At 40.4% G+C, this 24,963-nt stretch overlaps 2 protein-coding genes across 2 annotated transcripts; one reads left to right on the top strand and one right to left on the bottom strand.

Annotated features, from left to right (window-relative positions):
• Positions 1–980: 980 nt before the first annotated feature.
• Positions 981–9,649, bottom strand: LOC140952201 (lysosomal acid lipase/cholesteryl ester hydrolase-like). Its single transcript, XM_073401622.1, has 7 exons — positions 9,451–9,649; positions 7,089–7,405; positions 5,469–5,712; positions 3,967–4,113; positions 3,354–3,425; positions 2,961–3,032; positions 981–2,149 (listed from the first exon to the last, which is right to left on the bottom strand). Exons 1-7 carry the CDS (start codon positions 9,556–9,558, stop codon positions 1,919–1,921), a joined length of 1,191 nt encoding a protein of 396 aa, XP_073257723.1. The 5' UTR covers positions 9,559–9,649; the 3' UTR covers positions 981–1,918.
• A 1,443-nt stretch (positions 9,650–11,092) lies between these two features.
• Positions 11,093–24,685, top strand: LOC140953322 (transient receptor potential cation channel subfamily A member 1-like). Its single transcript, XM_073402815.1, has 10 exons — positions 11,093–11,526; positions 13,380–13,720; positions 15,333–15,609; positions 16,727–17,054; positions 17,315–17,508; positions 18,236–18,571; positions 19,547–20,402; positions 20,748–20,951; positions 21,798–21,973; positions 23,912–24,685. The coding sequence occupies exons 1-10, from the start codon at positions 11,093–11,095 to the stop codon at positions 24,129–24,131; spliced, it is 3,366 nt and encodes a 1,121-aa protein (XP_073258916.1). The 3' UTR covers positions 24,132–24,685.
• The last annotated feature ends 278 nt before the right edge of the window (positions 24,686–24,963 follow it).

Genomic DNA, 24,963 nt, shown 5'->3' with positions numbered 1-24,963 from the left:
TCTGTTTGTTATGATATTAAATCAGCAAAATGCAACGCGAACACCAGTGAGCAGGCTAAGCCTTACGCCGGCGATAATAGAATGACATGTGTTAAGTCAAAACGAACAAAAGATGGTGCAACGAATAAGCTTACAAGGGCTGGGGAAACATCTGACGGTCATTTAGCCCACCAGTTACGTAAGGATAGTACAGTTTCCATAGAAACCCAACCTTTTGCTGATAGAAATAAAATTCAAAGCCAAGTTAAAGCCGTGCTGACTCGGCCTACAGCCTCAAAGGATCTAGACTACTTACACAACCATAACAGTTCAAATCCAAACTACAGTGGAAACACGGATTATCGAAGAACCTGTGTCAAGGAAAACAGGTTGGAAGCCCAAGAAAAAAGCTTCATTGACACAATTATGGAAGCAGCAAAATCGGCAGCAAAACCTTCGATAAATGTCAACCAAGGACAAACTAGTACTGAAGACGATGTTGCCAAGGGAACTAAACGAAAATTGACAAACGAAATATTTGATCAGAAGGCAGTTAAAAATGGATGCATAAATTATCTCAACAACGATAATCGGAGGGTTCAGGAGGTTTCTAAAGGGAAAATGCCAGCAAATAACAAATTCCTGGCAGAAAATTCTGGTCCAAGTGACAAATACCGAAATATTATGGCAGAAAAGGTGGACTACAGGTTTTCTTGGGCTACCAGTAAAAAGAACCCCCTTCTCTGTCCACTATGCCCATGCGAAAGCTCGCACATTTGGCCATATTATAAGTCAGTTACTGGCAACGCTCGCCTTTCCACCAATAAAGGTCATTGGCTTTGTCCTTTTGTCATTGGCCATTATCAACTCAATATCACCTAGCCATTTTGACGTCAACCATAGCGCAATACTACGTACAGAATTCATAGTACGCCAGTATTTGAGTATAAGGGGAGGAAGGTTTTTCGAAGATTTAGTTTGGGAAATTATCTTTTCCGGGGTAGTTCAAGGTTTCTTTATTTCAGCACAACAAACATGCACGCTATGATATGCATTACAGAAAAGAATCGCGGAGAAACGTAAGGGCGATTGAGTTCCAAATTTTGGGCTAAAAGCAGAGCTTAAATTAACTAACTATTTTCAAACTTACTAGGAACTCCAAAAGAAAGACATCACTGAAGCCATGATTCTCTCGAAAGGAAAACAAAGCATATTGCTTTTTATATTTTTTTTTTGACAATACAATTACGAGTTGAAAGCTAGCCCAAAAATCAATGTTATCAATTTACAGTCGTTTCCTATACTGGTTATCGAAGGCCAAAGACACGCAAACTAAACCATTACCACCTTTGTGTTTTCTTTGGATCGAAAACCTTGAATCGCTAGCGTCCCTCAAAAAGAGTCCCATGGTACAATTCGAAACAACACCTCAATATGGCTAATTAGACGAACCTCATTTTAAAGTCGAATCCAATTATTATTTTACTGAAGCGGGCACAATGTTACCCAAACTTTTCTTACCACAGTCAACTCTCGCGTTGCGCACACCCCGCTATAAAGGACACCTCAATAAAACGGACAGCAGCTAAATTCCCGGCGAAAACATATTACAGACGTTTGACTAAAATTTACTCCCGCTATTACGGACTTTCGCTAATGAGGACTCTACCTTAAGGTCCCTACAGTGTCCGCAACAAAGGGAATTAACTGTATATCATGTGAAAAACGAATTAAGCAGAATGATGCTTCTATCCTTAACTAGGTTCTTTTGACTGTGCTTAACGGACACATTTCACCGCATCTTAATTTTAAAATAACTTCTTATTATTTTGAAATAATGAATTGATTCTTATTTTATTAAAAATATACAGAGAACACTTAGCGTTTGCGAGTTTTCTTGAATATATTAAGGCTCAAATCCGGGATTAAACACATCCATTTAATCCCACCCAATATTTCTAATTATATCATCATATACTATTTTAGCAGCGTCCATTCCCCAGATGAAGTCCAAATGGTCCCAATTTTTGATGTAGTTGTTGTAAAGTTTATTTGGTAGCAGTGGAAGAAGTGCGTTCACGTCTGCGGGGTCAGCAAGCCAGTCATTCTGTGCCCAGTATAAAGCCACGGGGACTGTCATGTCTGAGGCATTGTATTGAGGTGGAGTGGGCTAGAAAGAAACGGTATGAAAGAAATTAGAAAGAGGCAGTGTTCTTGATGTGTCTGCTTCTCTTGGTAATTTATCAGGTACAAGCAAGGTCCCTGACGAACAGTATGACCCATTCGCCAATGGAAATTTTCCCGAGAAAGAATTCTGTTTGAAGCAAGCCGAGCGGCAGGCTTCCTGGCCACTTTAAAACTAAATATATTAAAAGAGACAAATGTCGGAGAAGGTTTAGCCTGCTAGCAAGCTCTCCTATTTGGGCGAGCCTCGCGAGAACGCGCGAGCGAGGGGCCGTTCTCGCGAGACTCGCTTCGCACGCCCAAATAGGAGAACTTGCTCGCAGGCTAGAAAAGGTTTTAAACTGTCCGCGCAAGGTAACGCTAGTGTAAGACAACTTTGGCTGACTGTAGTCTACTCTATTCAATACTGCTCTCACTGTGGAGCGTGGTTACTTTTAGTTATGAAAATTCACGTAAAAGGGCGATGAACTTGACTCAAACGTGCAACAAAAATGTGTTACGGGTACGACAAATGCCGCACATGATTCAGAGAAGTTCATCATTACCTCGCGACACCAAGGTTCACAGCAGTCCCAATTAATCTCCTATTACCAATCTGGTGATTGTGCTAAACTTGCTATTTATTTTAAAAGTTCCTACACCGATTAATATACGTCCAAGTGCTTGTAAACCAATCTTAAGCACCCGTTGTGTTTCGGATCTACTCGACCTTTATGGGCTCTCAGTAACATCTTTTTTAATACTTCATGAAGAAGAAACCGAGCTTTTCGGTTTATTCCTGTCTTTATAAAGCATACCTGCCCATAGTGCTTCTTGTTTTCCTCTGAACTTCCGTAATCATACATCTGGAACTTCTTGGAAATGTACATCTAATTACAGAGAAAGATGTGATTAAAATGGCATAAGAAATCGTGCCTAATTGCGTGTTAGGATACTCGGCGCTGATAGATCGGCAGGCATTAACCCTTTAAGCACCAGTATCCACATACAAATTCTCCAAACTGATCTCCATACATCTCCTTTAAGAATTAGTTGAGAGAATTTGCTAAAAGATCATGGAAGTTTCTCTATGATGATCATTTTATTAATTCTCATAACTTTATCTCTTGAGGGTGTATGGATATTGTTAGGAGAAAATTGTTGTTGCTATATTGGGACCTTAAGGGTTAAGCTCAAATCAGTGAACTTACCTGCGCAAAGTGAACCATGTTCCTGACTGACGTTCCAGCTGGCGTGTGTGTATAATATATTGGAAGTCGAGTCTGTCATTAAAGCAAACAAAAAAAAAACTTAAACTAGAGGTTACAAATTTTGAGTATAATGCTGCTGGCGGATGCTGGGCAGTAAAACATCACCTGAGAAACGTTGAACGGACATACACATTTTGCAAATTACAGACCCTTCTATAATAATGTCAATTAATAGTTGTGGGATAAAGGACTACGAGGGATGAGTCCCACAAAAAATAGGTCTTTGTGATTTGGGTCTTTATTACCCAGTTTACAGTCATGTACTAAAATATTAAATTTGAAACTGTTTGCGCGCGACAATGTGTAAACTTAGCGCGCTTAGAATAACGCAATGAGAGTGTTACGATTTGAATTTGAATTCAGTATGATGAACATACTTGCTAAAACTCAACCCGACAAGCAAGCGATGAAATGCCATCATTGGTGACCAAGCGTGACCTCTTTCTCGTACAACTTTATAGCTTGCGAAATCAGCCTAGCGTTAATTGGAATAGCTTTATATATTTCTTCAATCGGATGAGATTTATCTTTTTATTGACTCAGTATTGCTTACCTCATTCAGCTGCTTCTTATCAAAGCCACAGATGATAAAAATTATGTCGGAGCAGAATGTTTCCAAGTCTTTATCTGAGCAAACCTTCTTAGCCAACCAACGAATAATGGCATCAGACGGCAGAAAATCACGAACGCCAAACAAAAACTGCATAAAAAAGAAAGAATTAATTAAGAAGATTTTCCATAATTAATAGGGATCTTAAGATCCGAGGAAGGCGATGGCAGCCAAAACGAAGCTTAAAAAGTGAATTCGCGTTCTCAATCTTCATCGCGATTATTCCAACTCAGGTGAGCCTCTATATGGGTATTTCCCACGAAATCGAAGTCACGATGATCGTAATTGATTTTAATCAAGTTTGACAACGTTAGTCGTGCAATGACGGCAGAGAAATCTACCACTGAAAAAAGTGTGCTGTACGCTCGGTTTTTGTTTTGCTTGTTTTCTCGTTTCCATCATCAAAACATGCAAAACAATTCTTGTGATGCGACGATCAGTTCGCCTGATGAGGAAACCGACGATTTGATGGAAAAGGCGCGACGAAATCGTTGACCGCAGGTATCCATACAGAGGATCTCACTAACTCGAACGCTCCTGGCCCGGGTTGTTTAAACGTTGGATAGCGCTATCCATCGGATAAATCACAATCTAGTGGATACGTATTAGGGAAACCAATTACGCTATCCACTGGACAGGGATTTATCCAGTGGATAGCGCTATCACCTTTTGAACAACTGGGGCCTGGAGCTGAACTCATAAAGCTACGTGCAAACGGACACCGCAATGCTGGGAGTTGTTGCGTCCGTTTGCACGGAGCTAAAAGTTAGACCGGTTTTAAACTCTGCGCAACAGCTCCCAACAACATGCAACAGGGTGTGCAAACAGACACAACATGTAACATCCAACAATGTTGCGTCCGTTTGCGCAACAACTCCCAAAAACATCCAACAACATGCAACAGGGTGTACAAACGGACGCAACATGTAAAATCTAATAATGTTGGGAGTTTTTGGCCAACAATGTTGCGTCTGTTTGCACGGGGCTTGAGAACCATATCCAAATTGAGAAAGATAACTTATGGGTTATGGCTTTAAGGCTCTTATTCCACCTCTTCAATTTGTCAGATGTTGGCGAATTTTCGTGGAGTTGAATTTTCAAGGAAGGTACAAGAGGGTTCGCGTCCTCCTTAAAAACCTGAAAAGAAATTTCAGGTTCTAGTCGTTCACCGAAGGCAAAGAAATGTACAAAGGAGTATGATGCACTTGCAAAGTTAATCTAAACCTGTTGCTTTAGACTTTCAAAAAAGTCCTTCGTCGGATCTCGCGGTCGGCCGCTTCGCGGCCAAGAGGTCGACTTGTAGCAAGTCTACTGTTGCTTGTGTATCAGTTTTTTCCCGCAAAATTAGGAGGTAAATTTAGATTGTTTCTCACGAAAACCCCTGCATTGGAACAGAGGTCTACGCTTCAGGGTTACATGCCTACGGTGTTCATCTAACATCATACCTTTATTTCGTGTATCCAATCAGCAAGATATTTAATAGGACTCTCCATATGGCCCACAGTGGCCACGGGTCCCATAGCAAAGAACTTCTTCACTTTTTTCGCTAATTCTTTATTCCTGGAAAACTCGGCAAAAGCCATCAAGGTTCCTTGTGAATGGGCAGCGTAATATATCGAGGACTGTGATGTTTTGTTTGTAACAAAGTTCAACATGGCGGGAAGGTCTTGGCTTGCCATCTCATCCCAGCTACAAGATCAACAAACATTTTATAACTGCAATTTCTCTTGTACTTTTATCCATTTATTACCAAGTCTGTGTAACGTGGGCCGCTTAACGGTTAGAACATTTCGTTGAGTGATGAATACGCCTGCTCGACGTTTTCCTGAAAAGAACTTGGGGAGATGGCCCTTCTCGAAGTTGAGTAGTAAATAGCAGTATATGTATAGCCATTTACGGGGGGCTCGTCGTTACAATAGGGACATTACGATCCGACAACGGCGACGTCCATGAAAACGTCGTTGAAAAATGGACTTCGCATCCTTTTAGACGTTTTCGCGATTATCCCAATTCGCACTGTTACTTAAAACAAGGGAATTTTGGTTGGAGCTGAAGAGAGGGGGCCCCGCCCGAGTTCAGACAGAGATGGTAGAATTTATCGCCTTGTCGTTTCCGTACTCAAGTAAACTTAAAGTGTGGTCATTTCGCGTCGTTGTTGTGCAGGGACAGCAAAGAAATGTACAAAAAAGCGTGACGCACGTGCAGAGTTGTTGTTTTGCTCATTAAACCTATTTTTTTTTTTTTTGACGTTCTCCTTGCTGTCGCCGTCGTAGTGTCGTAAGGTCCCTAATACCTATAGACCGCAAGCGGTCGTCCTTTTTTCCTCAAAGCCACGCGCGGCGAGTGTAAAAGTAAAATGATGTAAATTAACGGTAAAAAGGAGGAGAGATTGGGGTGGAGAGAGGAAAAAGCTTCCGCCATCGGTCCTCGCGCCTTTGCCGCTCGCCCCCCAGGCGTTCTCTCGATCTACTGTGACTCAACGACCAACAAAAGAGCCTGAGAGCAAGCTATTCACGACGAGTCGTATGTGTAGCGAGCCGCCAGAGAACTTGCAAAAACCCCCAAATGAAGAGCCTACTCGCGGCCTTACATCACAGTTCCTCTTAGCCCGCCTCCCAGGCCAGCTATAACTAAACGTACGGTAACAACAAAAAATGTACAACTTATTTTGCAGTACTGCTGCTAAACGAGTTCAATAGCGATGTTGAGAGTTTTACCACCCACGACCTTAACCTGTCTTGCAACAAATCTGGTTGTTGCAGGTTTTGAAAAGTTGTTTCAGAAAGAAGAGTAGCTCTACTTTTTGCACCAAAATTTGTACATGATGCGCGTTTGAACGGCCCATGGCAAACTTGTTTTGCAACTCCCGTGTATGGCGTGACTCCCGCCTTATTTCATCCAATCAGAAGTCAGTATTCACGCAACTTGCAGCAACCAGATTTGTTGCAACTTGCACTACAGGTTTCGCCGTTTTGCACCAATGCTTCGAAACAATTGGCACGCTTTTGCAGCCCGTTTTACCATAGCTTACGCGACATGAGTTAAAAAGGGGGCAACTGTCTGACCTAAAATTCCAAAACTCATCAGAATGCACCGGGTACTTTACATGGCGAAGACCGTACGTATTTCCCCTTACATTCCCCAACCAAACGTCGAATCCTGCGTCAGCCAGGATGAAAGCAAAACCCTCATTCGGTAAATTAGTCACCCAATTGGACGAGGAGCAAAGGAGACCGTGCTGGAGGAATATCACTGGCTTTGGACCGCTGCTGGGATCCTGATTTCTTCCTGATGGTATCCTTTGTATGTAAATAATGTAACCATCATCTGTAAAAACGCTGTACTCCTCGGCAGGATACCCATTGTAACGGATGATTTGGGTCTGCAAAATATTAAAAGAGGAAAGAATTGATCGCGATGTCAGTATTGCTTCTCTAAACTCTGCGGGCCTTTTAACTATCACTATGTGAGGGTGCTTGTTCGGAAAATTAATATATCTAGAAATTTTGCACAGTGTAGGTAACGATTTATGAGACACGTAAAAATTCGGAACAAATTCGCCTTATATAAGTAGAGGTCAAGCGACACGAGCTTGGTTTACACAATTACTCATACTCAATCTGACTTTAGAGGTCTCTGAACAGGACAAGGTTTTTAGTATTTGTTAGTCGACTGAGAGAATCTGACAGGTTCCATGCGGAATGTGTGGGGAGAAGAGCTGGCGCACTGATAAGAGCAATCATCTTATTACCAAAGCAATGCTGCCTGGGTTCTCTTCTCCAAGAGGTTTTATTCTGGCACTCCCCCTCTCCTCAAAACCCAACATATCCAAATTCCACTTCGACACAGTCACTTAAAGGACGAAATCTTAACAGTTCTTGGAAATGCAGAGCGTCACATTTTCTAAATAACCTTTGTTTTTTGTTTTGTTGTCGTTGTTGCTGTCGATTTTGGAGCCAAATGTTGTCGCAACATTAAAAATAATCTATAGATTTAGCCCAAAACTCTCGGGGTTGCGTGACTTGGCTAAAATAAGGGATTTTCGACCCGACGAAGCGATGGCAGCGAAAACGTCGTATAAAAAGTGAATTTACTTTCTTCCAGTGTTTATCGCGATTATTCCTACCCATTTACTTTTATAGTTCAAAGTAGGAGAACCCCCCCTGGAGTTGAATTACTAGGATCCCTATCCAAGTTGAGAAAGAGAAATAAAATTTCGTCGTCGCTTGTTTACTTCCTCCATAAAATGTAATAATGACAAGCAATTTCACGTCGTAGTCATGCAAAAACGGCAAAGAAATTTACAAAAAGGTATGGTGCATGCTTAAAATTGTTGTTTTGCCCTCTAAACCGATTTCTTTTACGTTCTCGTTGCCATCGCGTTGCCAGATCTTAAAGTCCCTTTCTTCGCGTCACTGCCTGAAAAGCCCATTCTGCAAGAACCATTTTTCGAGTAAGGACTTTGACCAGTCTTCTCTTTGACTAGTTACTTCAAAAACGCGAAAAATCCGAGGGCAGAACAAAGAAACGAGAGCAAAACCGCGAGATTTAACTCCATAATCATAAGTCAGCTCGGGTGCCTCAATTGAGGAAATAAAACGACTGCTGGCAGTCCGCTTTCCGTTGCGACCTTTAACGAAATGCTATGAGTGAGTTACAATTAGTGAGTCGTTATATTTTACAGGTTGTAACTAATTCACAAATCAAATTGGTGAAAAAAAATTTAAATCAGTTTCAACGCTTCATAACAAAAATCAAGTTAGTTCAGCAGCAGTGCAGCCAGCCAGTATGCATAACTTCAGGGATACCACTGGCGTTACCTGTAGGCAATTACGTCATCGACGTTTTAGCTTCGCCTTTCATTTTCAAAGCGCAAAGGTTATTATTTGTTCAGATAAATACAGAGGACAGAGCCAACTTTTCTCTGTCCGTTATAACCTTTAGAGCCTCAGTGTTCGTTACAATGCTGTAAGCGTCATAATTGTTCATGTTTAGGTACTGACATAAACACTTATTTGTTTGAAGGCAAATTATTTTCATTCAGCAATTTTGTTTTCCCCCAAAACGCAAAAATACCGAATCTTCATCGCATATTTGGAACATTTTCCCCAACAAAGCATTTTAAATAATTGCCAAAAGAAAGAGTGAGAAGATTCAAAATAGCGTAGAGCGAAACTTGACCGTTTAACATAAGTTTGCCGCAGTCATATGAAATATGTATTCATCATGCATTTCAGTCGTATGTCGATTTTTCATAAATAGAAACCACAATTATCATTTACCAAAGGGTGCTTTAGTTTATTAAGTATACTCATAAATGAGGGTATTATAGATTTGTGACGCGCTTATCGGTTATTAAAGAAAAAACTGCTCAGTTTTGTCTATAAGCATGCAACCATGACTGGACTGAAACCATTATGTACTTACCACATTCATGTCCGTCTCGGGTAAATAATGAAGCCTCGATAGCTTTGCAGCAACAGCGGCTGTCACCAAAACTGTTGAGTAAAGCACTAGAAACGAAACAATTGACATTTTCACGCTACTTTGGGCAAAAATGAAAAACGGCCAAGATCAAGACGAGACGCTGTTGCCACAAACGCAGCTTCAATTGTGACGATGCAAATTACCTGTAATTAAAGTAATGAATAAACACGTCACGTGGTAGAAAATTTGCTGTTAAGTGACAACTCGTGACCACTTTGTGAAGGGATTTTCTCATACTGGGGTCAACCTGGGTCAACCTAGGGCCTGTTTACATGGAGGTGGGGGACCCCAGACAGGTTTCCATAAAATCTCTCATTTTTAAATTTATTTTGGTTGATCCAAGAATCTCCAAACTATCAACGGGCTGCGATTTATGCGTTGGAAATCTGCTCCCTAGCCCCCCGGGTGCCTACCGAACTCTTCGCCTTTGTCAGAAATGCCTCTGTAGTAAATGTATATCCTTTTCCTATCCGAGATACTTTCTGTGTGTGCCCCCGCCGGGGATCCAACCAAATTTTGTGCTTCCCTCCCCCCATTCCCGACGAAACATTGCAGTTTCTTTAGAAACGTAACCCTTTTATTCATTAACTAGACGAAATAGACAAACTCAAAGATCATTCAGAGATCTCTATTGTAAAAAAGCATACTGAAGGACAAAATCATTTTTTCTTTTTTTTTTATAGCAACGCGCGAAAAAGCTTTGCAACAAGGAAATCCACTCTTTCATTTGCATTGTACCAACACCCATAGGTATGGCTTTTGATTGTACCCATCTCGCTATCCGTCAAACGAGAACAAAAGACCAGTATGGGTTTAGTGGCAAGAATGTTTCTTTAAGCAATAGAAAACGTTTTCCCTGTTTGCATAGCCTGATATAAACACGAGAGGGGTTGGGAGAATTCGAGACAGTTATGCAAACCCGAGACGAAGTCGAGGGTTTGCATAACCGTCGAGAATTCTCCCAACGCCTCGAGTGTTTATATCAGGCTATGCAAACACAGGAAAAAAGTTTTCTATTGCTTTTATAAAATAACTTTCCCGAGAAAAAAACGCAAAACTCTTTGTATGGCACTGATTAAAAGAGAAATTCTTACCAGTCGCAAAATCCTGTCCACGAAGTCTTGCACGCGTAATCAGTTCTTGTTTTGCAAAAAGATGCTTTGCAAAATACGGATTTTTCCCGCTTAAAACGGTCAGCTTAAGCGAAGAAAAATGTACACACCTTCTTTGCAACGATTTTCCAAGTTTCAGCCGACGAAGGAATGGGTAAATAAAGTAAACTTTTTGAGTTTTGAACTCGAAAACTTTTTCAAATTTGTGCTTGCGTGATTTGCGCGCGAAAAACCAAACAACTGGACGCCACAACCATGTTTACATACTGTCATGCAAACACTGCTCTCGGCCAATCAGAGCGCGCGTACTATCTTAGTTATTTTATAAATGATAATTACTTAAGATTTAATTATGTTATCCACAATAACGACGTCTAGTTAATTAGCATAGTTCAATTGCTCTAAACCGTCGAGTTGCTAACGTGCAATCGCGCCGTTTTATTTTAAATTTTTGATTCTTTTTCGAAATCATGTCTTTTGCGCTAAAGTCTCCTTCAAAGCAAAACGGCCGAAGCAGTAAAGACCATGCGGACGGTGCCCTTCTTTTGGGAAGACAGCGCATTTCGTCGTCTGGTAGTCCAGAAATACAGTTTCGTCCAGAGTTTGCCTACGAAACCTATGAGTTGAATGCTTCGTTTTCAGCCTCTTCGCCGATCTCTCCGTCAAAAACCAACGGAAATTTCTTCAGTCTCCATCAGGCTATCCGAGCGAACAAGATGGAGTGTGTGCGGCGGTACTCTGAAACGGGGCACGATATGGATGTTGTTGATGGTGCTGGGTTTACGGCGCTGCATTATGCCTCTAGCGCTAACAACACTGAAGCGATGTCCCTGTTGCTGGATTGCCGCGCGAACGTCAACTATCAGGGTCAACAGCTTCTCACGCCTTTACACATGGCTGTTCGGTGAGTTATTTCTGCTTGTCCCGCAGTTTTGAAGTCTTTTTCTCAAAAAGATGTACAGTCTCATTCCAAATTCTAGAACGGCGGAGCAAATCGATTTCTAACCGATTTTGGCACCTTCGTGTTAAACAAGGCGGAGCTTTTACAAAGCTAACTCTCTCATTGTATATACGTACTCCCGTTTTAATTACTTTTGACCAAATTGCACAGCGATAATCTATATTAACATGGTAAGCAGCGGTACTTGCCTGGCTGACTTGGGAAATTCATCGATTTTCTACTTCTCAGAGTTTTAAAGCCAGAAAAAGGACCCCTCTGTAACAGACTCAGTGAAACCCTACCCTGTAGTCCAGTGATATAATTCAGCCTCCCCGATACCTGGCGAATAGTTTGTTTCTACCTGGTTACTTTTTTTTCCCCGGTCACTTCTTTTATGGCTTCTACAAAACCAGCATATTTCGTTACTCGTATTCATTTGCTTATAATCAAAAAATAAATATAAAACATCATTACCATTGAAAGAAAAATTGGAGGGTACAGATAATTGATCTTGCATTTAAAAAGTGTAGAACGTTTAGCTCTTCTCACTGTAGCAATATGTAAAAGGTTAAAGGTTTCATGGCCAAAAGTTTTAAGTTCTGTAACCGCTTTAAACTTGTATGGAAGTTACACAACGACAAAAAGACCCTGTGGGAAATAAGCCAACGGCGGTGACGTTTCCTCCAAGAACCTGGTGACATGAAGATATAGACTCTACTGCGTCTGTTACAGAGGGTGTAAATAAGTAATTGCTTTATATTTCAGTAAACGAAAAGAGTGCCTTCAAATTAGTTTGAAAACGTTTTGTTTTTCGCCATGACAGAACACTGCCCCGTTTATTGCGTAGTCAGTTAATATGCTAAATAGTAAATTTACTTTTGACGTCATCTTTTCTTTTCAAACAAACAGGCAAATTGATATCTAAAACTGAACTACATTCATCGAAAGACCCAAGGGAAAACCAAAATAATTATAAGATTTAATGACTTTCTGACTAGCTCACTAGGGAGTTTAAGATACCACGAAGGCGACGGCCACTAAAACGTCAGTAAAAAAGTGAATTTTTGGAAGAAGGAAAGAGAAGAGGAAAAAAGCTATTGAGGAAGTCCCAATTAGTAAAATTTAGATATGGATACGAAATAGTAATAATTGGAGAGCACACAACAACTACTGAATAATACTTATACTAACATTATATTATAGAGTTGTTTTACTTGAACCGTGAAACAGATGCTAAGAAATATGTAGTGCAAATAGCGAGAGGTAGAAAAAAAAGACAATAGAAATAGTTCATAATAGTGCGTTAAGTGTTCTACTACCAATTTCACGGTTCAAGTAAAATCACTCTAAACTACAGAAGAAAATATATAAGACTTAAGCGGTGACAGAATTTAACAAATTAAGACCAATTTAGTAGATAATTTGGAAAACATATCAACTAAAAGGTCCATTGTACCGACCTGAATTTGCCCATCAAACTTAACACAATAGTTCTTTTGTTCCAGGATTTTTTAAAAATCTCCGCTCTGCAGCGCGTTTTTTATGCGTTTTCGGTGACCGTTGTCACCGGCCTTACGTGTGGACGGTGGGCTAAACCAAGTCCGTGGGAGATAACTATATTGTTTTCCAATTGCATTTCTTGACGAAATCAAGTGTGACGTCACATAGTAACGGGCGAGAGCTTCTGCTCCCCCGTGCAAGGACTACAGTTATTCGAACGAGAGAGGTCGGGGAAAAGATAAAAAAAAAGCTAGGATAAATGTTGCTATACATCGCTTATTTAATTAAAGTGTCAGGTTTTGGTCTTTTCGTTCCAGCTATAACAGTTTCGAGGCTGTCAAAACGCTTATAGAATATAATGCTGACCCCTCTATCGAAAACACCGACGGCGCAACACCACTTCATTTCGCTGCACGGCGAGGCTGTGTAGCAAGCTCCAGGGTTCTGCTGAGTAACAAGTTATCGTCCGTTAACTGTCCAGATAACAGCGGAATGACACCTTTCCATCTCGCCTGTGTCAGCGGTAGTCTTAAGCTTTGTGAGATGTTTTTGGAACAAGAAGCAAATATATGCGCGCGCACATTGGAAGAAAAGAGCCCCCTACACCTGGCTGCTTTGCATGGAAATGAAAAGATCGTCGAGCTTTTGATAACTCAAGGTTAGTTACTGCGGGTATTTTCATATTTTTTACTTTTAAATATAGTTCGTGGACTGGAAAGGTGGATTTGGCCAGGAGCCTATAAGAACGAATTGGGTCAAAACAGTCAGCCACATTTAACTGAGACGTGGAGGAGCGCACCGACTTTGTCTCCTAAGTGTCGAGCGCAGACTAATAAGCCAGTTATCGGTGTGGAGAGTCTTCCACCAGGTATCAGGGAAAGTCTATGAAATGTTTGCAAGATAAAGCAGCCTTTGACTAAAAGCTATTCTCAGTTTAGATGACTGAGAGGTGGCGTGAGATCGTTCGCCAGTTATCGGAAGGGGACTTAAAAAAACTCAAACCGCTGTTGGAAGCCTTGCCATGGGCCCTGTCCATGGGGGGAAAATGTGTCGACGACTTAAAACATCAAAAAGACCAGTCAGACAAAAAAAGTTTCAAATTAACCAGTTTTCACTTTCATTTTACAAATGAATTTACCTCAGTTTCCTCAATATCTATAAATCAGTACTACTGAATTGAAGAATGAATTTAAATCTGTGCTGACAAAGTCAGGGTTTTATTCTGCATTGACAGTGATTTGAGAAGAAATTCTAGCTTTTGTAATGATATCAAGGATGTAATTCAAATTGCTTTAAACTATAGATGAGCCTCAAGATCAGAAGGAATAAATAACATTTTAATTTTGCCAATAAAAATAGTCTGATAATGTTAAATAATTCAGTGTTATATCATGTTTAACTGGGCCTTTTTGGATTCCTGCTCTCTATAACTTGAAAACCGCTCATCCTAAGGCCATCAAAATTACACACGATCAGTAATGTACTCATCCAACTTCTGTGTATAACTTGACTGACAATATGACGTAATCTGACGTCATTATGACGTCATGTTGTTGAATTTATTAGCAAAATCCAAATTTCTCTCAAAGTAGACAAAGAGCGGAAAAAGCGTAAATAGTAAGGTCTCTGATAAAATAAAGAAAGTTCGCTAACACATAAAAAAAGGAACTGGAATCATCCGCCATCTTGGATCTTGGATTAAATGTGTTCCCTTTTACTTAAAACTCGTATACATGGAGGTATTTTTAACAGCAGTCTTAATTCGAATATAAAAGGATGCCTAGAAAGCACTGTTGAAAATTTAACTCGGCACAAGAGATCATTCTCTCTTTCTCAGCATCTGCCATTTGGTCATAATAAACTCTTATTTTTTTCTCAAACTAGTCACTAAGAAGCCTGGATTTCATTAACAGTTACAATGACTTTGATAAAATAAAGCTAAATTAAGTGTAATATAATAATTCAATCAGTAACAATAAAAAGAAAACCTATACTTTGGAGAAAATGCAAAATTTGGAAAAACATGGCTGTCAACGGTTGCAATGGTAACATCAATGTTGACGCGTCACGACCACTTTAAAATGTTCCCAGATAAATTTTAGAAAAAGTCGCCAAGTTTGGTGGTCCTACCTTGAACGGTTTTGAAGTTATTCAATTTTTTAGAGAGGCGGAGGGGGGGAGGGGGGGGGGGGGGGGCTAGTAGCATAGTAGTGGTCTAGTAGCACACTCAAGTTACAGTAATTCATGAGTATTTATTCTTGTTTTCCTAGCTAATAATATATTTGGAATCCCACACTTGTACATCAACAAGCCCGACTTTGAAGGAAATACTCCTCTACACTTGGCCTGCCAAAAAGGTCACGTGGAAACGGCAAAATGTTTGTTAGGTTATGGAGCTGACGTAATGGATGGGGAAAATCAGTGTGATATTCACTCACCCTTGCACCTTGCTGCTACTAATGGTCACATAACTGTGGTAGAATTGCTTATTACTCATAATGCACCAGTGGACTGCAGAGACGAATTTCAGAGAACTCCTCTTCATAGGTGATGCATGTTTAGTGTTGTTATATCATCAGTTTAGTGCTCTAATGAACGAGTTTGCGAACTCTGTTTTTGTTATTATTTTTTAAGATTTTACTAGAAACTGATTTTTTATGCACCCTTTCGTTCAAAAACATGCTAGGGTAGTACAGTATTGCGGTTAAAAGTTCTGTAGGTTTTTTGTGAGGGCAGTGCTGAGTTTTTAATTGCTTAGTTGGTCGAGCGTTGGAGTGCTGAGCGGGAAGTCTTGAGATCGATCTTCGAGGTCGGAATACTCAAGCTGGATCCTGTAATGGTCTTAAACTTCACACGACTCAGATAACTTTGGAAAAAAAGTGGTCCCATCTCCAAAAATGCACGTATAAAACCAGCAATTTTTTTTATTTGCTTAAAAGCACTTGATTCATTGGCAGTCAGTACTGGAGTTTTTTCTAAGCAACCAGCCTAAAGGAGTGAAAGAAAATCTACACTACGATCTCTGTTTACCGAGACTTGAAAATTGTTGACACCTTGCACAACTTATGACCGTGTTAATGTTCCTGGAAAGATTGGTTAAAGTAATGTTTATATTTGCTGAGATAAGTTTGTCATAACCTAAGAATTTGTCCTTAGATTTATGGCATTACCATGGCAACAGGTGGGCCTAGTCCCATGCATGCCACATCATTTGTGTCAACTCAATCAATTCCATTATCTCGCCAAAATGCTGTTTGATAAAATCTTTAAGAAAATATCCCACTTAACTATTTTATTTTAGATTAGGGTTAACTACCTCCTTAACGACGTGGCAAAGACTGCAAAAAGATTGGAACAGTTATGTGAGGGTGCTTCATAGTCAAAGTATGGTGCTGGTGTTGATAAGCCCTTAGAAAATGGGAGAGGCGCCTCTCCCATTTTACAACAACAATCTTATTCCACTTTCAAATACGAGAGTAATTACACACGCAGTTAATTAATTACAGGTATAAGAAATCGGAAAAAAAACTTTCCTACCGCTAATAGCATAAAAAGCTAATCGAGGTGGAGGAAAGATGAAGACAAACTTAAGGTACGAGAAGGAGGTTGCTGCCTGGGATGGTGAGGAATATTAAACTTAACATGTTATCTTATTATTTGGTAGGGCTGCCGAGTTTGACCGTGACGATGTTGTGAAGTATTTACTAAAGATGGGCGCAGACATTGAGGCAAGAGATAGTGCTTACCGTACTGCTTTCCTTTGCGCCGTAAAACGAGGAAGGACGCGAACTGCAGAACTACTGCTGGAGTCTGGGGCTGACATGAAGTCGCGTGACGATTCTCTCCGGACCTGCATACACCTCGCTGTGCAGTACGAGCGAGAGGATACTTTACGCATGCTTCTTGACCGAGATCAGGATGAACTGATCAATGAGAAGGACAAGGACTTGGAAACTCCGCTACATTATGCAGCAAAAATAGGATCAAACAAAGTAAGGCCTGATGAGATGAACTTTAAAAAGTGAAATGAGGATCCCAGCGAGGGGATCTTTTCCTCGAAAGTCAGCATTAACCTTTCGTGCCTGACGTTATTTACAACTCTCTAACGTTACTTTGAAATCACTGAGGACTACGTCTTGAAGTTTCCCCGTGTTAAATTTCGTATCCAAGATAATGAATCCTTTCAATTGCTTATTTTCAATTGTCTCCTGCCTTGAACTATTCTCAATTCTTTTTTAAATTTTAATTATAGATTCTTCAGCTTCTTCTCGTGAAGAAATGCGCAGTGACTCGCAATGTATTTGAGAGGTCTCCTCTACATGAAGCCGCTGAAAAGGGTCACGTGAGCTGCGTAGAGGTGCTTTGCTCAACTTATCCTGGCCATATCAACGATAAAGACGAACGCGGGCTCACGGCCCTTCATCTAGCCGCGCGAGAACGATGCAGGTATACCAGCACTATACAATGAATTCTTAAACTGTGGAGAGAATGTAAGAAACCATGGAATGGCACTTGTAGAGACGGCTTCGAACAAACAACCGGGTTAATAATTAAGCAAAGCAATCGGTTTGTGACATTTCTTGGCATTTCTCTGCCACACTACCCTAGGCAAAACTCAGCTACCACGTACAAATGTTTAAATCTAAGAATTTACGAAGACATGTTAGTTACCCTGGTCCCAGCTGAGGCAGGGTAAGAAATATCTACTTTATTCTAGTTGCACCTAAAGAGTCAGGAGTCTCCAGTTGAAAACCCTAACTTATTTAAAGCGGTTATGTCACTAGGATATTGCTGTATTACACCATACTTAAAATTCTCCGTTAGAGAAATGAAAAAGACGTCAAACAAATTTCATCACCGAGCACTAATAAGATAACATTTGTCTGGTGATTTTTGTAGGCATAGCATTAAACTTGAAAAAGTTGGCCCGATTTCTTCAAATTTCAATCCATGTCCATCTTTGCCATCCGAAGCAACAGACGAAAGAAAAGAGTTTCAATAAATACAGTCTTAAATAACAAACCTGAATCATCATTTTTGAAATTTAGTTGATGCGACGATACATTTTAACTTTTCAAAAAGATAACAAATAGCGTGATATAGCCTCTTTAAATCATACGACTCATTCTCTGAAAACGTTTGTCGAGATCTTCTTGTTTTTCCTGTTTAACAGAGAAACATGTTCTGTACTTTTGCACATGGGTGCGCACATCATGATTCGAGATATCAACCGCTGGACACCACTTCACCATTCCGTGTTTGGAGGATGCGCCTTCAGCACTCGAGTATTGCTTGACCATCATTCGACTCAGCCAATGAAAGCGAAAGATGAAGACGGCAACACACCCTTACATATTGCCGCTGAGTGTGGTCATGTGAACATTGTAAAGATGATGCTGTCTCGTGGTGCTGATATCAGTGTGGTTAATAAACAGAAGAAGACCTGTTTGGATGTAGCAATTGAAAGCGGCAAGGAGAAAGTTGCGGAGGTTTTCATAGGAAACCAAAAGTAAGTCGAATCAACCCCAACCCTCACAGCTTTAATTCTATGTTGTTTATTGTTGGATTGCTACTATGGATCTTTTCTTAAAACTACTGCAGTAAAGCAGGTGCACATATCGTCGTAATTCTTCTTCTTATTTTTATTTTTTAATACGGTTTTCACAGAATGCCTGTTTTGTTTTAACCTCGTTTCCATGTTCTTTGGTCTCGCAGTCCAAGAGGGAGCGTAGGAAGAAAGATTGCATCCGGCAGAGCCAGATTGCATTGCTCTCTTTTCTTTTAAGGAATCAGTTTGCTTTATTTGTGTGGTCTGGTGTTTTTTTTGACGCCATCTGTGGTTTCCCAGCGAGGTTACGTCTGAGGTGACGAACGCAGAAATTCCATAGTGATGACGTTCCAGATCTTGATAGTACTCTTAAAGGAGCTGTGTCACGAAATTCAGCCAAATTAGGAAATTACAATATGCCCGTTAAATTAAGAGAAACATAAAAATAACCGCTTAAAACTTTAAAGGAAGGTTAAAATAATTTAACAGAATTAACAGATGCCACGGATGGGCAAAACTGAAGAAGACTGAAACGGATTGAAATTAGGGTTTTTGAAAACTGTTCAGCCTAACAGTTTTTCAAAGTTGATCCCTGCTGCTTGCAACTTCAAAAATAATGCTCAAGAGACATATTTGTGTGTCTCGAATCTCTGATTTTGTCATTTACCTGTAATTTCTTTGCTTACTTTAAGTTCCATAGCAATTGAGGGCGAGTAATTGGCAAAATTAAACAAAATGAGCTGGACTGCCATGACACAGCCCCTTTAATTGATCGTACCGCAGGGGAAATTTGCTTCGACCATTAAGAGATACTGGACCCAGATCTTGATAGTCAAGTAATCTGTTTCGGAGGCCTGAACAAGTGGTGGAGTCGCCAAATGTTGGCTGTTTTCTAAGGTTTTTCAACTAACAAAACCTTTTCTTCTCCGTATCTAGATGGAAGGACATCCTTAAATGCAAAGGCAACAGTGAAGCAAATCCCATGGCACAACTCATAAGGAAAATGCCTAAACTTGCTGAGGAAGTCATGAATAAATGCATTACCTACTCCGATCTGCCGCAAAGCGACCCTGAATATTCCGTGACCTTTGATTTCAGTCTCCTGACTGGCGATGAGGCCAGTGAGAATCAGGCAACCAGAGGAAAATTCTTCTTTGGCCCTGCTACAATGGTTGAAGCTGAACGCGAAGACCTGCTTGTTCACCCTTTATGCCAGGCTCTTCTTCAGTGGAAGTGGATTATCCTGGGAAAGCCAGTGTTCTGGTGTAACTTTCTCACCTACTTGGTCTTTGTTTGCCTCTTCACTGTTTTCACCTTGACTGAAAGAGCAAAGCAGCACGTGTTTGATTCCTCTTCCAGCAATGCCACTAAAGAAGATAGGAAGATCTTCGAGAATAGAAACGCGTTTTCCAATGGGGTCCCTGTGCTGATTGCATTGTTCATTTGCATACATATCGCGAAAGAAATTTACCAAATAACAGTGCAACATTGGAGGTATTTCACTCATTTCACGAATCTCACTGAATGGTGCTGCTACATCACAGCTCTTTGTTACGTCGCGCCTTTTTTAATTGGGCGCAACATCTACGACTTGTCGCTATGGCCACTTGCAACAGTAGTGATTCTTTTGTCGTACATCAGTCTTACTTTGTTCCTGAGAAGATTTTCATATTTTGGTATTTACATCTCGATGTTTATTGAAGTAGCCAAAACATTTCTTCGAGTCATATTTATATTCACGCCAATGATCGTTTCGTTCTCGCTGGCTTTTTTCCTTCTTCTCAAAGAACAGGTATGTTGCATAATATAATCAACAATTATTGAATGGGCCTGAGTATCATGTGAGGAATTATGCAGAATAAGGAGTATATTAACGGTCGAGGTGGATAAAAGAACAGCCTCTGAGATCTGCATAATTCTTCACATCATACGAAAGCCGAATTCAATAATTGTCTTTTATGGTTCATATTCAAAATATTTCTAGGTTCTTAACAAAACTTACCTACTCGTAGACATCTCAGCATCGAGTAATATATATTTTGCATATTTTTGCATTTCTTCCTTTCAGGTGCGTGTGTTGCTTACGGTTTTCTTTGTTATCAAACAAACTTACAAACATTATCTATTTTTTTCTAAGGGTCCTTTCAACACTGTTTTGTGGTCTTTCGTGAAGACAGCTATAATGATGCTCGGCGAGATTGATTATACTGATATTATAGTTGAAGCCAAAGACCAGTTCAGTGACGAATCTGGGGCACCACTTGCCCCTATCCCAGAGTTCTCTGCGACCCTCGTGTTGTTGTTCTGTATAATGGTCTCCGTCCTTCTTATGAATCTGTTAGTAAGTGAGCAAACTTGTTTTGCTAAATCTAATTTTTAACTTTGTAAGCCGTATACTTAGTGGAAACAACCGTGTCCTCTTGTTTGTACAACTGAAGCTAGAAAAGTCTGCATTTCTACCCTAGGAGAGTACAAAGAGGACTATTCTCGTAAGAGACTGTGTCATAAAGAAGTGAACAATTTTAAGGCGCAAGAACCGCAAGGGAATATCTGTTTTTCATCCGAAGCCCCATCTTACTGGAAGATATTTAAACACAAAAGGCACGATACAATAATAAGGCACTGCTCCCCCCCGCTTTTCCCGCCTTTCACAGCAAAATTAAAATGGTGACCCAAAGGAAAAAGTGATTGCAAATTTTTCCGCATATTCCTCTCTAGCCTGCGTAGCAAGCGTTTCCGCGCGAGTTCGTCGAGAAAGTTAGCCGACTAGAGCAAAAACAGAGGAATTTTTGCTCTCGCTCAAACTTTCACGTAATAGCTCGATCGGAAACGCTTGCTAGGCAGGCTAATTCAGCTCGGAATATTGCATTTTCAAATCATCTTTTTTCATTTATACATAAGCGTGTCAAAATTTTTACCCTATCCAAAAAAAGAAACGTCCCAAAGCAGTCTCGTTCTCAGGTCTTTTCTAAGAGAAAAAGCCCTCATGTAACGAGGTTGGTCCCAAACACAGCGCAGTACTACTGAAGTTCACAAATTTAAGGTTTTTGTTGTTTCCAAGCTCTTCTCTTTTTAAACAGACCAGGAAAATTGACAAAATGGTGCTTTTCGCCACATAGCATGCTATTTTGTTTCCTTTTCTCTCAGTGCGATGTTAAGTCAGATGACTATTGCTATTTTAATTTAGGTGGGTTTGGCGGTAGGTGATATTGACAGTATCCAGCGTGATGCAAATATGACTCGTCTGGCCATGCAAGTTGAGTTTGTGACCGACATTGATCAACGATTTCCTCACTTCCTGAAAAAATATTTCCTTAAGTCAGTGCTGGTCGTTAAGCCCAATCGAAGGAAGAAACTTCAGTAGTGAGTATTTTTAGCATTTTAACATATGCCTTACGCAGCCGCAAACGTGTTTGGTTACTCTTTCGAGACAGATACATAGACTCTTCGAAGTCCCTTGTTTATCGTGTGATCTCCAAATTCTAGAAACCTCGGATGAGTATAGTTACTTACTAGTTACTTGCAGTTGGAACCTCTAGTAAACGACCACCTCCTGCAAGCGACCGCGACCACTTTTTGGGCCTGAAGGTTTAATGATTTTCTAATGTTTTTAACATCTCTTAAGCGACCACTTGACGCATTCTCTGATCTCTATATGTTCTCTGTGTGCACTGTGCTACTTAGAATACGGTAAAATTCCGAAAATAAGCCCTGGAGTATATTTTTTAAAGGCCCCTTTTGAGGGGCTTATTTTTGGAGGGGCCTATATTCGGAGGGGCTTATCTACGGAGGGAAATTTGCGTTTCAAAGTCGATTGGGCTAGCCTTATAGTTAGTTGCCTGCGTGCAGACGTCTCCTATTTCCTTTGTTGCACAAAGGAAATAGGAGACGTCTGCACGCGGGCAATATAGTTAGAAGTAAATTTATCGTTTTTGCTTTGTTTTACTTTGTATTTGAGGGCAATTTTCCAGGTACAAGCCCCGAGGGGGGGGGGGGGGGGGGAGGGGGGGCTTATATTTGGAGGGGCTTATACATGGAGGGGATTACTTTCGGAATTTTACGGTATACGAAGAACTTTAGTAACAAAATGGAACTACACATGGCGTAACTTAGAAATTGTATGCAATATTTATCTTCCATAAAGTAGATGAGCTCGAACCTTTTCTTGTTAGAGGCCCCCTGTGGTTCGACTCTTGTAAACGACCACCTCCCGCAAGCGACCACTAAGTCTTTAGATTTTGGGTGGTCGCTTACGGGTGGTTCGCCTGTATACTCTCTTCCCAGTTTTGGCTTGTTATAACTAGATCAAACCGGCCTCTCGAACTCTGCGATAAACCTCTGACCACTGAAGGAGATGTTCGATTCTTGAAAAAAGACTTGACTGAATGACAGATAAGGTTAAGATTAGATTGTCAGTTTGCCTGGATATCTGCAAAGTCGAATGTGGCTAGTTCCGGCCGGATCCCAGACTGAACCAATACTCATAATTGTTAAATCATGACTGGTAGAAAGGTTCTGTGGTCTGCCTCTGCTGAGCAGCTGACTAAACGACAAAACCTTCACCAAGTTTACGAGCGATCTGTTGATCTCCAGTTGGCGATGTAAATCGTTAAAGTAGACGTGTTTTCGATTGACTAGATTAAGGGTGGATTTTCACTGTATTGTAATTTTTACGTACGTACATGCGTAAAAGTTACGTTCGCAAATTAATAGAGGCAATGCATGAAAGATTGCAAGTGAAAGTAATGAGTAATGGTTGAAGCTCGCTAAAATTCACGGTTAAGCGCAACACTTCATACCTTGTCTCTATTTTATTCACGCGAGTAAATTTACGTACGCACGTAAAAATTAAGCGACAGTGGAAAACCACCATAAGCCGTCTTGCTATATGCATTGACTCTGTCAACAGATATTTCAGATCAAATGAAATCACAAATCACTGGTTTATTGCATCCTTTGCAGTCAGGTGACGGAATTGTAGGTTCAGGTCAACCATATACTAATATATACAGACAAATAACTTCTTAACAATTTATTACGGTAACAAAGTTTGTATCCTGCAAAACGGGCGCTATTTTTGCGCTTTTTTCTGGCCTGCAGAACATGCGTTATTTGTTCGCGCCTTTCCCCGTCGTGCGTGCTTCGCGCTCCTCGTCCGCTTCCTGCTCGCGAGAAAAATGTGGGAAAATAGCGCCAGTTCCCAGGCTACAACTTTTGGAACACGATTTGATAATTCATCCATTTTTAATCTTTATCCTCAAATGTCCGACGATTAAAACTACTTGTACTTTTTATACACAGCTTGTTTGGAATGGATAGTAATCTGTTTCGAAAACCAGACAGTTTTATGGAGGAAAACAACGTTGATGACGCCAAAGAAGGTGAAAGCGAGGACAGCGAAGTGATAGCAGAGGTTGCTAGGCAGCGTGATCAGCTAAGGCTTCTTCAGAATGCTGTTGAAGATCAATCCAGAATCCTCCGAGAAATCTCGCATCAGTTAAAAAAGGCTGAGGCAGAGTGATTACCACAGAATGCAGCTCAGGCTGGTTTAACTGTACAAAGATGCATAAAGGATTAAACGAAAATAACAGGCAAGAAATGATGCACGAGTGAGTGTTTTAAGTCAGTAGTACATGATATGAGCGGAAGAGTGAATAAATTACATATTGAGTGAATTAATGAGTGAAAAAGAGTAAATAAACAAGACGGAAGTTGAAAAGCACACCAAAATGATGTGTACTTCATGCCTAGGCTATTTGCTACTTCATGTTGCGTCTTAGTATGTGACTGCCCTCCTATTCCAATATGTAAACGTGTATGATTCTTACGGTCCAGTCCCTCAAAAGCTCACAGAATTTCGGTTCGGAAATTTTGACTTGGAATTGTTTTATTCAAGCGAGAAACTTGGTGCGAAGATCAGCGTTCAAACAGAGCAGCAAACTGATCTTTACGGCGAAAAGAAATATTGCTCAATTGTAAGCAAGACGCGGAATTTGCTCTTATTATCCTTACTCTAAGTCTAATCGTTTAATCTGCAAAGGGTATATCCCATCACGGCAGCGGAGCAAATGTGCATGTGCTAATGTTTATATAATCATGGTGCAAGTGTTAAGTAAATAAAAATTATAACAAAAAAATTTACTGGATCAGAGTTTCTAGAAGCCTCCACTGACTACTTTTCAATTACACTATTTGGCAAAGAGATCCAAAGGTGTAAAATGGCTGAATAGATTGAAATTGTCTTTATCCATCCGACTGTTCAGAGTGGTTCATAAGCGCCGATGGCCAAAGACTTTTCCTCCTTACCGGGATCGTCCTGAGAAAAGCCTGGAATGTGAAAAGGAATTAACAAA

This window comes from Porites lutea, chromosome 11 (genome assembly GCF_958299795.1).
Source record: "Porites lutea chromosome 11, jaPorLute2.1, whole genome shotgun sequence".
Lineage (NCBI taxonomy): Eukaryota > Metazoa > Cnidaria > Anthozoa > Scleractinia > Poritidae > Porites > Porites lutea.
Note: the sequence above shows the minus strand (reverse complement) of the source record. Positions and strands in the feature narration are given on the sequence as shown.